We start from the raw sequence: 16,356 nt of genomic DNA on the forward strand, positions 1-16,356 counted from the left end.
TTCTTTTCTCCTCTCTCTCACTCTCTTGGCCTTGGAGCTGGCTGAGCTGCTCTGCTTGTCTGACCAAACCTCTACAAAAGACTGACCCTGTCCTAAGATGGTTCCCACCTTATATACTCCCTCTATGTGTGAGCTCAGGTGACCAGCACCCAATGAGCTCCTAGCATTACCCAGACTGCTCCCCCTATCTGCCCCTACACTACTGGGATGTTCCACCCCCCTCCCACTCCAGCCAGGGACAGACACTGTCGTACCTGCACATTTCTCTAGTGGGAGTACCATTGGTCTGTCCCCCGGAAATGGGATGTGTGTAGTGCATGCAGCCTACTGAGCTCAGTTCCACACCCCATCCTTACCCGGGAGTGGAATATCACACCTCTGGCTTGAGGTGTAATACCCCTGTAGCAGCCGAATCCTCAGGGTGCTACATTCCCCCCTGGTAAATCACAGCACGTCCTCGGGCTGTAAGAGAATAAACATCCAAACATACAATTTTTTTTTCATAAACATAAACATAGAAAACATCATATATATATCATCAGCAATAAACTTTTCATAAATAACATTCTTGTAAACATTCCTGTCTCTGGTTCCTCCGGTCACGGTGCAACTTGTGACCGGGTAAAGTGCGACAGTCTCTTGAAGAAAAATGGTTTTCCCATAAAACCAGTAGGGGGCGCTTTAGGAAGCGCAACTATATACAAAGGGGATATGGCCGCTCTCAGTCCTCGGCCAGGTATTAGGAACTAGGGACACACGGGCATCAGTTCACACTTTGTCCCAACGGGGAACATATTTTAAATAAGTAACAGTTCTTGGTACCCCGACGGGCAACTTTATACAGTCTCTCTCTACCGTACTTCAACGACGGCGTCCTCCTGCTCTTTCTTGTTGGTTGGTTTCAGTTTCAGACCCGTCCGGGTCCTCTTGTTCCTCCTCACACCGCAGCTCCTCCTCCGTCAGGCGATGTACATGGAGGGCGTAGGGTCCTTTGGCACACTTGAGCCGGGTGAAGGTGACCTCGTCCCCTACATACAGGTCACGACCTCTGTGTCCCTCCGGCAGATGGCTTTCTACGTCTCTGCGGGTCACAAAGACGTCGCCGGGGGTATGATGGTCTCTAATGAAGCCCCACCCATGCTGCATGTTGAATTTAATCACAGTCCCGGTGGTACGGGGACCATGAGCTGCACGGGGATTCCTCCTGGTCCGGCTCTTCTGCTCCGCGCTCCTTATCTGTGCTTGCTGTTCCCGGACCCGCCTCTCTCTCCGCTCCTTCTCGAAGACCTCGAGCTGCTGGCGGCAGCACTCTGCACGTTCCGCTGCGGCCGCCCGAGTCTCCTGAGTGAACCCCATGAGGTCTTCTCCAGTGGGGTCCCACTCAAACTGTGCCTCCTCCAGCGGGGGCGAGGTCCTCTTTACGGGCTTCGGAGCCGGAATCAGGGGCTCGCACATGGGCCTTGCTCTCTGGAGTTCCAGCTGAATGTACTCCTGGGGCCATATGAAGGGCTGCCCATCCGGGCACGTATGCTGGGCAAATAGATCTTCACCCAGGTGCGGCACTCTAGATGTTGAGGGCGCGTTGATGGTAGCGGCGCCCGGGTTAACCAGGCCTTGCGACCAGGCCTGGGGCACCTTAAAGGCAAAGGGCACCGTAAGAACGGCGGCGCCCGTGGTTACTCGGCCCTGCGACCAGGCCGGTGGCTCCGCGGAGGTAGGGGGCGCTGCTGGAATTGCGGCGCCCGGGTGTACTAGGCCTTGCGACCAGGCCGGTTGTATTTCCTGCTTGGCCACGCTCGAGGTCGAGGCGTGTGACGTCACAGAGGTCGCGGCCGCGGTTTCCGGTTGAGGCCTAGTCTGCGGCGGTGACGATGCAGCGACGGGCACGGCAGGGGGAACTTCGGGCTCTGCGACGGGGAGCTGGGGCAGGCACGCGGTTTCCCGGCTCGGGGTAGAGACGTCCCCTTTACCTGCCTCCATCCGTTCAGCTCCCTTCTCGGCGCCGTCTCCGGCCTTCAGTCCTCCTGCACCATCCTCAGAGGCGGTCTGTCTCCTCGTCTCGGGTGGCGTGCTCCGCTGACGGGTTTCGGTCTGCTGGGCCATCTCTCGGCTCCACTCCGCCAACGTCTCTCGCTATACCCGGGCCATCCTCCGTGCGAGGCTCTCCAGCGCAGTCTGTGCACACTCCCGGTCTCGGGGGAGCTGTGCCAGGACCTCCACTAGGCCTAGTGGGGTTGTGGCTTGTAGCAGGCTCCTGACCACTGGGTCGGTGCTGCCTGACTCTCCCTCCATCTCCGGGTAGGGGTAGGCTTTCTCTGGACTCTTCTCCAGACTTCTTGTCTCCGGGTGCGCTCTCTCCAGACTGCTCCAGGCGACACCCATCTTCGCTCTCTTGTTCTGTCTCCGCCCACATTGAGGGTGGTCCCGGGGCAACTTAGTGATTGTCAGTTCCAGGGGCAGTTCTCTCACGCTGATGGACACTTCCAGCATCACAGTCTCTGTTGGTGGGCGCGGTTTCCGCTTTTGGCGCCATTCTTCGACCTGGCCCACGATGGGAGGTGGCCTCTTGCCACCCTCTGGCACGCCCATAATGGCGTCCGCTCTTCCAAGGCGGGAAATCTTTGGAAATGGCGGGAATCGTCTCCCAGTGGCGGGAAACTCCGTGGATGGCGGGAAAATGCTGCAGATGGCGGGCAACCGGCGGGAAACGATCTGTGATGGGGTCCGTTGGCGGGGACCCTCCGGAATCGGCGGGAGACTTCTTTTTGAGGTAACGGTGAACTTTTCTTCAGGCACGCAGTAACCGGTTGTTGCGGGCACGTAATCCTGCCGACTACGCCAAAGTTGACGCGCCCCCTGGGCCAGTGTTGTTTGGGGGATACCCGGAGCCGGATCAGATGGGGGTTGTAGTCTCCGAGTGGCGGTGACCCGGTCCGTGCCCAGGGTGTCAAGCTCAGTGTGTGGCAGTCCTACAGATGTTACTGGATGTTCTTTAGTGTCGACTACGCCACCCGTTGATTTGCGGTCACTACGGCCGCCGCTGCAGCAGGGTCCGCTGAGGCTGGTGGTGTGTGTGCAGCTCAGGTAGTATAACCCCCAACGGGAGGGGTATAGCCTCAGGGGGGTCAGTTGCAGAGGATGGTGGTTGTGGAGGTGCAGTGAGGATGGTAATGAAACTCAGAGTCGGGCTGTGCAGTTCAGGGTTTTTACTTACTGCTTTTGTGTTGGTCACTCCGGCCTTGAGTGACCACCCGAGCCGTGCTGCGTCCACCAGGTCCTGGACTCGGCCAACCCCCAGGTGATTCTGGAGCGTGTTCCTGAGCTCCCTTTCTGACTTGTCCTTCTCTCTGGCCTTCCCCACCAGGGATCCACCTAAGTCCGGCTCCCTCGGGCCTCTTGTTGGTAAAACCCTTGTCTCTGGGTTCCCTGACCCTATTCTTGGTTTGCCTTCCGGGTGGATTTAGTGGGTGGTCGTGGCAGATCCTGCCCACGACCTCCGGTCTCTGGCTAAGGATTAGTGCCCTCCACCAGCTTGGGATCCGGTACCCTTGTGCCAACTCTTCACCCTCTGGTCTAATTTTGGGTTCTTGGAGTTCCCTCTTCTCCCCCTCTGGGTCCTTCTTTTCTCCTCTCTCTCACTCTCTTGGCCTTGGAGCTGGCTGAGCTGCTCTGCTTGTCTGACCAAACCTCTACAAAAGACTGACCCTGTCCTAAGATGGTTCCCACCTTATATACTCCCTCTATGTGTGAGCTCAGGTGACCAGCACCCAATGAGTTCCTAGCATTACCCAGACTGCTCCCCCTATCTGCCCCTACACTACTGGGATGTTCCACCCCCCTCCCACTCCAGCCAGGGACAGACACTGTCGTACCTGCACATTTCTCTAGTGGGAGTACCATTGGTCTGTCCCCCGGAAATGGGATGTGTGTAGTGCATGCAGCCTACTGAGCTCAGTTCCACACCCCATCCTTACCCGGGAGTGGAATATCACACCTCTGGCTTGAGGTGTAATACCCCTGTAGCATCCGAATCCTCAGGGTGCTACAAATGCAACATAATGCATATTTTTTGGACCTGTCCAAAAATAAAAATATTATGGAAAGAGATTTATGACTTTCTCTACATCTTGGGGAAGGAAAAACTACATATGACTCCACAATTATCTCTTTTATCTTTAGAGATAGATACTCTCCCCCAAAAAATCAAACATCTTTCAATACATATTTTTTCAGTAGCTAAACTTCTTATCACTGCTAAATGGAAAGCTGTTGACATACCTACCATAAACGATATTTTGGAAAAGGTTACTCATCATAATACCTTTGAACTTGCTTTTGCCCTAAAAAACAACTCTATATTAAAATATCAATATAAATGGTCACTATGGAATTCTCACTTTTCTTCCCATGCGGAATTAGCTACCCAAACGTTACACTGAAATTCTTCCAGTATGATCAAATAATTACATAATCTGATCTTCTATCCTTGTTATCAATAGTAAGTTTTATACTATGATTCTCTATGTGTGAAATATAATCTCAGAAGACTAACTTCTTCTGTTTCCCCCTTTAATTTCCCTTGCCCTTCTTACCGCTATCTTCCCTATCCTTTTTACCCTTCCCTATATCCCTCCCTTTACTCCAAGTTTGGTTTTCTCCCTTCCCATATCCTTCCTATCTTCTCCGTGTCCTTTATTGTCCTCATCCTAATATTATCTTCCTTTCTTCCCTTTCATAATTATAGCTTGGCTTAACTTTGAAGTAAGTTATTATGTTTTTGTTTAAAATAATAAGTCTCATTGTTTGTAACCTTATTATATATGTAAATTCCATATATTGTTGTTTATTTGAGGATTTGGATGATTGTTTCTCCTTCCCCAGAATGTTAAAAGCCCCTTAATAAAAATTATTGAAACAAAAAAATGCAGAGAAGTTTTGACTCACCCTTGTTTATTCCAGAACTTTGCATTGTGCTGTTCCTCTGTTCTTCTTAGAAATGTATGACTACATTGATCACTGGGTATTACCAATTGAGGGGGAGGGTGTGGTGTCCCATACACATTCTGATACTGTCCAATCAATGCTGACCATGTAGGGACACACCCCCTTGACATCCATTTACCAATTTATTCATTTCCAGGAGGAATAACAGAGGAACAGCACAATGTAAAGTTATAAGAAAATATGATGGAAAATTGATATTTCATGGGGAATACAAACACTGGATCAGGTCGGAAGTGTCCTCATAACATGAAAATCATAAATTAGTCTCTTTTTTCCATTTTTTTTTTGTACAGCAGATAATAGAAAGAAGGAAAGAATTCCTCACCGGGAGAGGAAACAACATGACTTCTCCCTATTCAAGCTGCCAGACAGTGAAATGAAGGTGAAGATTTCTCCTCAGCTTCTTCTGGCTACACATCGATTCATGGCGACAGGTTTGTAGGCACAGATGCATAGATATAACCCTCAGGAGGTGCTGTTGACAGATCTCAAACGGATATTACTTTATGACCATGGAAGCCTAATTTGGAGATATCTGATGCTAGTGAATAGAGGTCAGCAAATCGATCCTAGACTCATTGATTTTGCAATGAATTTCTTCAGTAATTCCAGTTCTAATTCAAATTTTGGGGCATTTTGATGTGCTTGCATCAAGATTCTGAGGACCATGGTTACTCACCTCTCGTTGTTCCTCAGTACCGGACCCACTGACACCCAGTCCTCAAATTGGCTCCTCTCTGGTCATCTTCCGTCAGCCTCTGGGTCTTCTTTCTTCTGTCCCAATGCAGTCACGTAGAGCAGAACGCATGGCATTGTCAAGCACACGTCGTTAATGTCATTAATGTGCGTCACGCACCAAGTGACCGCGTAGGTCCTACTCAACAGCCTTGTCAGACGGAGGCTGAAGAGGAGCCGATCGGAGGACCAGGTGCCAGCGGGAGAAGTGATTTTATAACAGTTGATTTATAACCCCTTCTCTGCAGATTCGATTTACACCAAATTTATTTGATGCAAATCAAACCCCACCCCTTCAACTCCAAATTGAACAAATCTGCTGAAATCAAATTTCAAGAAATTTGTTCAACTTTACTTGTGAACATATGGATTTTATAAAAGGAGGGCACACGGACAGTACAATGGGGAATCCCCCTGTTTGGGACCACCTGCTATTAGCCAGAGCATTAGTGGATTTGGAGCAGCCATGCGCAACTAAGTTTCCTATTCGTTTGCAGCCCCCCCTGCAGTACTAAGTGATCATTGGGTATTTCAGTAATCTGAACTTGGTCACAAATCAACATCTACGATAAAGTGACCCTCCGGGTCCCATCTTCCCAACTAAAGCACTCTCCTAAGGAAAAACGTCACAATCTTTTTGTTTTTCAACAGGAAGTCATATATATGTACTAGCTATTGAACCCGTTCTACGCCCGGGTGGCGAGCATTTTTATTGGTATATGGTCTCCCAATCTGGTATGTGCTGCCCCCCTCCTGGTATTTGTGCTGCCCCCACCATCCTATCCTGGTATGCATGGCACCCCTCATCCCTATGCTGGTATGCATGGCACTCCTCATCCTATCCTGGTATGCATGGCCCCTCATCCGAATCCTGGTATGCATAGCACCCCTCATCCCCAATCCCGGTATGCATGGCACCCCTCATCCCCAATCCTGGTATGCATGGCACCCCTCATCCCCAATTCTGGTATGCATGGCTCCCTCATCCCCAATCCTTGTATGCATGGCTCCCTCACCCCCAATCCTGGTATGCATGGCTCCCTCATCCCCAATCCTGGTATGCATGGCACCCTCATCCCCAATCCTGGTATGCATGGTCCCCTCATCCCCCCAATCCTGGTATGCATGGTCCCCTCATCCCCCAATAATGGTATGTGTGGTACCCCTCATCCTGGTATGCATGGTCCCCACACCCCCCCAAACCTGGTATGAATGGTGCCCTCACCTCGCAATCCTGGTTTGCATGGTGCGTTCACCCCGAAGTCCTGGTATACATGGTACCCCTCATCCCCCAATCCTGGTATGTGTGGCCCCCTCACCCCCCAATCCTGGTATGTGTGGCCCCTGCACCCCCTAATCCTGGTATGTTTGGTACCCCTCACCCTCCAATCCTGGTATGTGTGGTCCCCTCACCCCCCAATCCTGGTATGTGTGGTACCCCTCATCCCACAATCCTGGTATGAGTAGTACGTCTCATGCCCCCAATCCTGGTATGTGTGGTCCACGTACCCCCCAATCCTGGTATGTGTGGCCCCCTCACCCCCCAATCCTGGTATGTGTGGCCCACTCATCCCACAATCCTGGTATGTGTGGCCCCCTCACCCCCAATCCTGGTATGTGTGGCACCCCTCACCCTCCCAATCCTGGTATGTGTGGCCCCCTCACCCCCAATCCTGGTATGTGTGGCACCCCTCACCCTCCCAATCCTGGTATGTGTGGCCCCCTCATCCCTTTCACGCTGTACACACATACAAAAAAATAAACACTTATACTCACCTTTCTTCCCTGTGCTCCAGCGCTGCGGTGTCCTGTTCTGCCGGAGGCCGGGGGGAGGAGTGTGGCGCCGGAGTACGCGCGTGCCCATACCGCGCTGTCCGGCACCATTTTGCTGAAGACACACTGCAAATGTGTCTTCAGTAAAATGTCGCCGGATAGCGCCGATGCCTCTATGCTCCTGCCCCGGTCTCCGGCGAGAAGAGAGGCGCCGCGGCAACGCTCCTCCCGGTCAGGTAAGTATCTAAGTATGGCGCCGGAGATCACAGTATGTGTTCAGTGTCTACGCATACCGTGATCTCCGGTGCCATACACCTCCTCTTACCTGTAACGACTGGATGCCTGCTTCTCTCTGGAGCCAGACTGCGCGTCGCGCTTGCACATTCTATAAAGGCTTCAGACAGAGACACGCATCTCCCGTTATATTGTAGATAACTTCCTGCTGAGCCTGTTAGAGGGATTGTCCTCTCTAATGTTTGTCCTTGAGCACAGTTTGGTCTAAAAACAAAAAATATGCTGTACTCACCTTCCCTGGGTCATTACCGAAGAGGGACAACCCCTTTAAGGATTGTATTTATGCACAGCAACCAATCAAGAGGCAGACCTGTAGAGGGATGGAGACAGCCTGAACTAATGATGTCAATGGGGGTGTGGCTCAGACTCCTGTAGGCACTGTAGCTAACCTGTAGTCATGATCACAACCCTACCCTAATGGAGGTGAACTAATACACAGCAAGCACTCAGAAGAATAAATCATCCCCTTCGGGTATTGACTTGCATATGATTTTTGAGATCGTGACTGGACAGTTACTTTAAACCTGTTAGGATTTTTTATTTCTATCGTTTTATTTTTTTTCTCCCTTTCTTTCAAAATGCACATATTTTTTTAAATTTTCCCTAAACACAGCCATGTGAGGGCTTGTGTCTTTGCAGAACGAGTTGTAGTTTTGACTGATATCATTCATTTTACCATATCCTGTACTGTAAAAGGGGGAAAAAAATCCACGTGGGGTAAAAATGTGAAAAAACTGCAATTACACCATAGTTTTTCACTTTTTACAGCATTCATTCATTTTGCAGTAAAAGTTACCTGGCGATATGAATTTCTGGGTGTGTACAGTTATGGTGATATAAAACTTTTATACTTTCTTTATACTTTGGTGGTGAAATGAAATGATGACATTTGTAAAGGTAAATAATGTGTTTGTGTCATCCATAGCATTTTCATTTTTTAGTCAATCGAGCTGTGTGAGGGCTTATTTTTTGCGTGCCAAGATGTAATTTTCTTTACACTATTTTGGGATGCGTACGGCATTTTGATCACATTTTATTGCATTTTGTGGGGGGGGGGGGACTGCAGTGACTGAACAGAGTCACTTGCAGATATGTCACAGTTGCGAGCCTTTGTTCCCATTTACTGCTACATGTTTTACACATAATGGGATTCTGAATGATATCTTCTCAGTCTGAATTACAAAGATTTTAAATACATTTTGCAGAAATTGAGCCTTTCAAAGCCCCGTTCCTGTCAGAGAAGATTCTGCTGCGGCTGCTGAAACATCCACATGTGATCCAAGAACTGAAATTTGATGAGAAAAATAAAAGGTCTTGTGACCATTTTCTTTACCAGCGCAATAAACCAGTGGACTATTTTATTTTAATCCTGCAGGTAAATATCTGTAAAGTGAGTTATAATTCACTATTGCCTCGTTATGTAGCATCTTCATCTTTCTTTTCTTTTGTTCTTCTAAGGGTAAAGTGGAAGTCGAAGTTGGTAAAGAGGGATTGCGATTTGAGAACGGCGCTTTCACCTACTATGGCGTTCCTGCTATACTCACCGCCGTGTCCTCCGGTAATGACTTCTGATACATATAATATACGGATGTCATATACTATGTTTTCAGCAGCGCATACATTGCAGAACTATTAAATAGAAGTATCATACAATATATCATTCATCGCTTAACATGTTTTGTCATCACATGAACCTCTTACTGATAATTTTTCATTTTTGTGTTGTTTTTTTTTATCTCCACTTCTTCCAAAGTCCGTAACTTTTTATTTTTCCATTGTCGTCACCATATGATGGCTTGTTTTTTTTGTGTGACGAGTTGTAGCTTTAAATGACAACCTTATTTTCACCATATACTGTAGATAAAAAAAAATCCAACTGGGGTGTAAATGAGAAAAAAAAACAAAACAACAGCAATTCAGATATTACTTTTTGGGTTTAGTTTTTACAACATTCATTTCATGGTCAAAATTACCTGGTAGCTTTGCTTTATGGGTCTGTATGGTTGTGGTTTTACCAAATTATTGTTTTTGGGTTTCTTTTACTTACTACTTAAAAAAAAAAAAAAAATCTTGCAAAAAGAAAAATTTGCTTCATCCCCCATATTCTGAGAGCCATAAGTTTTTTTCTTATTTTTCCATCAATAGAGTTGTATATGTCCTTGTTTCTGACGTTTTTAGCGCTATCAATTTTGGTTACATATTACTTTATAAAAAATTTGAGGAGGTAACATGACCAAAAACAACAAGTCTGGTATTTTGACTTTTTTTTATTATTATTATTCTGTTTTGGTGTTCACCGTATCAAATAATTAATTAGATATTTTAATGTAATTTTAATGTAATTTTTTTTTTTTTATTAGTCCCCTTAGGGGACTGAACCTGCAGTCACTTGATCACTTATATTTATACAGTACAATGCAATACTGTAGTGCTGCAGCGTGCTGTACATGTGAACAGGGATTACATTGATATAACATATAAAATTAAGTAAACAAACTGACGGACTGGTAAAGAGGGGCAGAGGACCCTACCCTCGCGGGCTTTCAGTCTACAGTGTGTTGGGGAAGAACACAGTAGGTCCAAGGTCTTATACATAATTACCGGTCTTATATGAAGCCCAAACATGGCAGATACCTGATGACAAACCATCGGCACCCCCACGGTTGTATCTTAGGCGGGCAAATGGGGTGTTGGAAGCAATCCTTACATCCCTCATTCCTAACGTCATAAAAGCCGCTGTCTTGATTTATAGCGGCATCTAAGAAGTTAAGTTGTTGCAATGGAAGTTAGCTCCAATCTCAGCATTTACTTAGGGGTGCTGGCTGTATCATACAGCTAACACCCACAGTGTATGGAGTGCATTCAGCTCCTGAGCCCACTCCACACTTTAAGTGTGCAGAGGGCTTAAAGGGACGTCCCATCAGAGACAACTTCTATAAAACGTCCACTGCACCAGTCATCTGATCATTATGGGTTTTATCTCCCAGCACCCGATGTGTGAACCGACATTTTCACTATAGTGGCATATTCAGGGAACTTGTTGTGTTACATAGCTATTATTCAGATGGATGAATGTCCTTATATCACATGAACGACTCGAGTCCACCAGAAGAGGACCCTTTATGGTGTCATCCATATACCCTATTAGACGGGTTGTGTTCATGAGAGAACCCTTTTTTCCATTGATGGCTGCAGGAACTTTTTGACGCCTAGAGCAGGGATCTTCTTGCCTTTTCAGGTTATTAGATTTCACGACTACAGGAAAGTCCTGTCAAGTTCTGCAGAAGTGGATGATGCTGTAGATTAATATTCTAGTGTTTGTTTTTCCTTTGCAGACAATGATGTGAGAAAAGTTGGAAGTTTAGCTGGATCATCGTTTCTCTGTAAGTATATTACCCTCAGGTATTTCTAGGTTACCAGGCTAATATTCAGTGCGCTGTAATATATGAAGTGAACCTGGGTGTAAGTGTTCAATTTGCCTTTCAGCGCCACCATGGGGAAAAAATATGCATTACACAATTCCTATTGAAAAGAATGCAAAACTTTACAGATTGATGGGCCAGAAGTTGTGTGCAACTCCTACGTAGTAGTGGTCAGGTGTAGCACTGTTTCAGAAAAAGACTGTATGGGCTTCGGCACTTTTCTGATGTTATCACACCGGTGATATCACAACATCTGTGACATCGCCACAAGTATGAAATCCCTGATACCCCCCATATCCATTACCTATCACATAATTTCACTGGAGGTTATATAATGACATATACAGTTATATGAAAAAGTTTGGGCACCCCTATTAATCTTAAGCTTAATGTTTTATAAAAATTGGTGTTTTTGCAACAGCTATTTCAGTTTGATATATGTAATAACTGTTGGACACAGTAATGTTTCTGCCTTGAAATGAGGTTTATTGTACTAACAGAAAATGTGCAATTTGCATTCAAACTAAATTTGACAGGTGCATAAGTATGGGCACCTCACCAGAAAAGTGACATTAATATTTAGTAGATCCTCCTTTTGCAAAAATAACAGCCTCTAGTCGCTTCCTGTAGCTTTTAATGAGTTCCTGGATCCTGGATGAAGGTATTTTTGACCATTCCTCTTTACAAAACAATTCCAGTTCAGTTAAGTTTGATGGTCGCCGAGCATGGACAGCCTCTTCAAATGATCCCACAGATGTTCAATGATATTCAGGTCTGGGGACTGGGATGGCCATTCCAGAACATTGTAATTGTTCCTCTGCATGAATGCCTGAGTAGATTTGGAGCGGTGTTTTGGATCATTGTTTTGCTGAAAGATCCATCCCCTGCGTAACTTCAACTTTGTCACTGATTCTTGAACATTATTGTCAAGAATCTGCTGATACAGAGTGGAATCCATGCGTCCCTCAACTTTAACAAGATTCCCGGTGCCGGCATTGGCCACACAGCCCCAAAGCATGATGGAACCTCCACCAAATTTTACTGTGGGTAGCAAGTGTTTTTCTTGGAATGCTGTGTTTTTTTGCCGCCATGCATAACGCCTTTTTGTATGACCAAACAACTCAATCTTGGTTTCATCAGTCCACAGGACCTTCTTCCAAAAAGAAATTGGCTTCTCCAAATGTGCTTTTGCATACCTCAGCCGACTCTGTTTGTGGCGTGCTTGCAGAAACGGCTTCTTTCGCATCACTCTCCCATACAGCTTCTCCTTGTGTAAAGTGCGTTGTATAGTTGACCGATGCACAATGACACCATCTGCAGCAAGTTGATGCTGCAGCTCTCTGGAGGTGGTCTGAGGATTGTCCTTGACTGATCTCACCATTCTTCTTCTCTGCCTTTCTGATGTTTTTCTTGGCCTGCCACTTCTAGCCTTAACAAGAACTGTCCCTGTGTTCTTCCATTTCCTTACTATGTTCCTCACAGTGGAAACTGACAGGTTAAATCTCTGAGACAGTTTTTTGTATCCTTCCCCTGAACAACTATGTTGAATAATCTTTGTTTTCAGATCATTTGACAGTTGTTTTGAGGAGCCCATGATGCCACTCTTCAGAGGAGATTCAAACAGGAGAACAACTTGCAAGTGGCCACTTTAAGTAGCTTTTCTCATGATTGCATACACCTGGCTATGAAGTTCAAAGCTCAATGAGGTTACAAAACCAAAATAAGTGCTTTAGTAAGTCAGTAAAAAGTAGGTAGGAGTATTTAAAACAAGAAAATGATAAGGGTGCCCATACTTATGCACCTGTCAAATTTTGTTTGAATGCAGATTGCACATTTTCTGTTAGTACAATAAACCTCATTTCAAGGCAGAAACATTACTGTGTCCAACAGTTATTACATATATCAAACTGAAATAGCTGTTGCAAAAACACCAATTTTTATAAAACATTAAGCTTAAGATTAATAGGGGTGCCCAAACTTTTTCATATAACTGTAAATACTGTATGGACAAAAGTATGTGCCCCCTCCACATCACACCTACAGGAGCTTTTCTGGCCTCCAATTCTATATCAATACACATTAATATGAAGTCGGCCCCTCTACAAATATAATGACTCCCACTCTTCTGGGAAAGATTTCTCCAAGATTTTGGAGGCGTCTGGGGGAATTTTTGCCTCTTCATCCAGAAGAGCATTTGTGAGGTCAGACCCTGATATTTGGGAGAGGTCTGGCTCACCATCTCCTAGTTGTTGGATGGGGTTGTTGCTTGGGCTTTGTGCGGCCGCTCATGTTCTCCCCTCCATGTCTGTATGGAGCTTGTGCTCTGGGCACAGTCATGGGGAACAAAAAAGGGCGAACCCCAAACTGTCCCCACAAAGCTGAAGCTACAATTGTCCACAATGTCTTGTGCTGAAGAATTAAGATTTCCCTTCACTGGAGCCAAGAGGCTGAGTCCTGATAACAGCCCATAGCATTATCCTCCTCCACCATCTGTACAGCGGCACAATGCAGTCAGGGGGTAATTTTCTCCTGGAATCGCCAAACCCAGACTCCTCCATCAGACGCAAATAGAGAAGTGAGATCCGTCACTGCACAGAACACGTCTCCTCCAGAGTCCAGTGGTGGCGGCTTTACACCACTACATCCGGTGCTCGGCATTGTGCTGGGTGATGTACGTCTGAATGCAGCTGCTCGGCCATGAAGCTCCCAGCGGGGGCGCTGTGTTTGTGCTGAAGTTAATACCAGAGGAGGTCTGGACTCTGCAGTTATGGTGACTTTTTTTCTCTCTCGACTCCTCAGCACTCGGCCCCCCGCTCTGTAACGTTATGGGGTCTCCACTTTGTGGCTGAGTTGTTGCGGCTCCTTTCACCTCTCAATAATATCACTCACAGGTTATGGGGAGAGAAATGTAATGACCGGCTTGTTACCCCGGTGGCTCCTATTACAGGACCGCTTTGGTATCAGTGAGCTCTGCACCAATGGCCAGTCTGTCATGTTAATAAAGGGAGACAACATAGCGAGGTGCCAAATGTTATATGCAGAGGGGCTGGATGTTGTACACAGGAGGCAATGGCACTGAAAGAAAATACTGAATTCAATAATTAAAACATGTGTCCCAATACTTTTGTCCATACATAGCAATTCCTCTACTTGTCTATTCTATCAGGGTGCTGCATTCATTTTCAAATGAGCAACTGAAAATGAGACCTGAGATCTGATCGGTTCCTTCTCCACTTTTTGATAATTCTCCTCTCAAAAATCCGCAGCATGTTCATTAATTTTTCGGACACGCAGCATAATCGCCGCCATTGACTTGCATTGGACCGCGTGACATCCGCATCACTGCATTTGCACATGCGGATATCACACGGTTCAATGTGCGGATGGTACCCAAGTCTGAAGGAGAGAAGACTCTCATCCAGACCTGGGTACCATAGAAACTGTAAAAAACAGAATTTAAAATAAAAAACAAAGTTTATACTCACCTTCCGATGTCTTCCTGGTGTTTTGTCTGCTCCGTCCGGTGTCTTGCAATGTTCGCATTGATGTGAAGGACCTGCCATGACGTCACTGAGTCATGTGACCCATCACATGGCTCAATGACGTCACCGCAGGTCCTTCACACCCCCGCAAGCAGTGCAAGAGACCGGACGGAGCAGACAAAACAGCGGGAAGACATCGGGAGGTGAGTATAAACTTTATTTTTTTTATTTTTCACCATTCTTATTCTTTTTTTTTAACTAACTTGGTCACACTACTATAAATCCATGCCGGTTGCATGGATTTATATAGTGTGAACAAATTGTCAAGCACTTTTCCAAGTGATGCTAAAATCGCTTGGAAAAGCGCTTGATAACCCGCATGCAGAAATGCAAGTGAAGAACGCTTGACAAATGCTTCTACCTGGCGGGAAAAACGCATTTAAAAAACGCATGCGTTTTACCTGCCAGGGAGAAGCGTAAAAAATATGCAGAATTTCTGCATCGTGGGCACATAGCCTTAGGGTATGTGCCCACGATGCAGGAATGAAGCAGAAAATTTCTGCAGCGTTTCTGCATGTTTTTAGCAGTCAAAAACGCTTGTGGATTTTACACGCATTTTTGCAGCGTTTTTACATGCAGATTTGACTTGTGTTTTTCAAATGCATTGGGACCTCAAATCCGCATGCAGAAACACACAAATAATGGACATGCTGCAGATTTTTCCGCAAAATTCCGCAGCATGGGCACAGAACATGCAGATTTTCATTGGGGATCATGGGGCACGTATTACCAAGCGTTTTGCGAGCGTTTACGCTGTGGAAAATCCGCATCAAAAACGCTTGAGAAATGCATAGTGGGCACACAGCCTTAAGCCTTTGTTTTCCTGGTTGGTTTTCCTCTTACAGATGCCCCCGGGTGTTGGCTCTATAAACACACAACCCATTTTCAAGCTTTTTTTTTTTTTTACTGTGCCACCTCTTAATATATTGTCCTTAGTGCAGACAGCACTGAAGATGCTCTTACAATATATTGGTGATTTCTCCAGACATTTCACCCTCTTACATTATTGTGATCTCTCCGTTGTGTGTGTTGTATTTCTATGTATCGTCTCTTGTCATCCCTCAAACTCTTCTTATTCCCTACTTTTGCTTTGCCCTCTTAGTACCTGTGTCCGTATCTCGTACCTTCGCTTTCAGCAGAGGGGAATCATTGGCTGGCTCCCCAGGTAAACATGCATGGCTGTGTTATTAGATGAAAATGGGTTGAACTCACATATGTAAGTGGATTGTTCTATCCGATCTATCTCTGGTTACATAGGTTTATGCATGTATATAAAAAATAAGAGATTCAGTATGGATAAAATAGGTCATTTTAATGCCAAACCTGATTACCTGTATGTTTTTATTTCTCACAGTTTTGAAGATCTCTGCAGGCTGTCAGTGAATGAGAACATACCCAGAGGCTGGATGTCTGTCCTGATCATGTCCGGCTGACACAAGTGCACTGCTACAAGAAAGCTCAGATCCGATTTACTGAGATAATAAACCACTCCAGTTGGGACAAGATCAAGTGTAGTATGTTTCCAAATCACTGACAGCTAGCAGAGATCTTGAAAATGGTAAGGATTTAAATCACAAAATGTATCA

At 46.1% G+C, this 16,356-nt stretch overlaps 1 protein-coding gene across 3 annotated transcripts in view; it reads left to right on the forward strand.

The window, feature by feature from the left end:
- CNNM1 (cyclin and CBS domain divalent metal cation transport mediator 1) overlaps positions 1 to 16,356 on the forward strand; it is a 71,896-nt gene that overhangs the window by 26,037 nt on the left and 29,503 nt on the right. The window contains exons 3-7 of one of the 3 annotated variants that reach the window (XM_073685003.1): positions 5,301 to 5,438; positions 9,012 to 9,181; positions 9,265 to 9,364; positions 11,142 to 11,189; positions 15,873 to 15,935. In XM_073685003.1, coding sequence (XP_073541104.1) covers positions 5,301 to 5,438; positions 9,012 to 9,181; positions 9,265 to 9,364; positions 11,142 to 11,189; positions 15,873 to 15,935 — 519 coding nt within the window. Of the gene's footprint in view, positions 1 to 5,297; positions 5,439 to 9,011; positions 9,182 to 9,264; positions 9,365 to 11,141; positions 11,190 to 15,872; positions 15,936 to 16,356 lie in introns of all 3 variants that reach the window. The other 2 variants (XM_073685002.1, XM_073685004.1) reach the window with 2 other exon arrangements.

This window comes from Phyllobates terribilis, unplaced genomic scaffold (genome assembly GCF_046119375.1).
Source record: "Phyllobates terribilis strain yellow unplaced genomic scaffold, ASM4611937v1 Scaffold_5__5_contigs__length_657084704, whole genome shotgun sequence".
Classification (NCBI taxonomy): Eukaryota; Metazoa; Chordata; class Amphibia; order Anura; family Dendrobatidae; genus Phyllobates; species Phyllobates terribilis.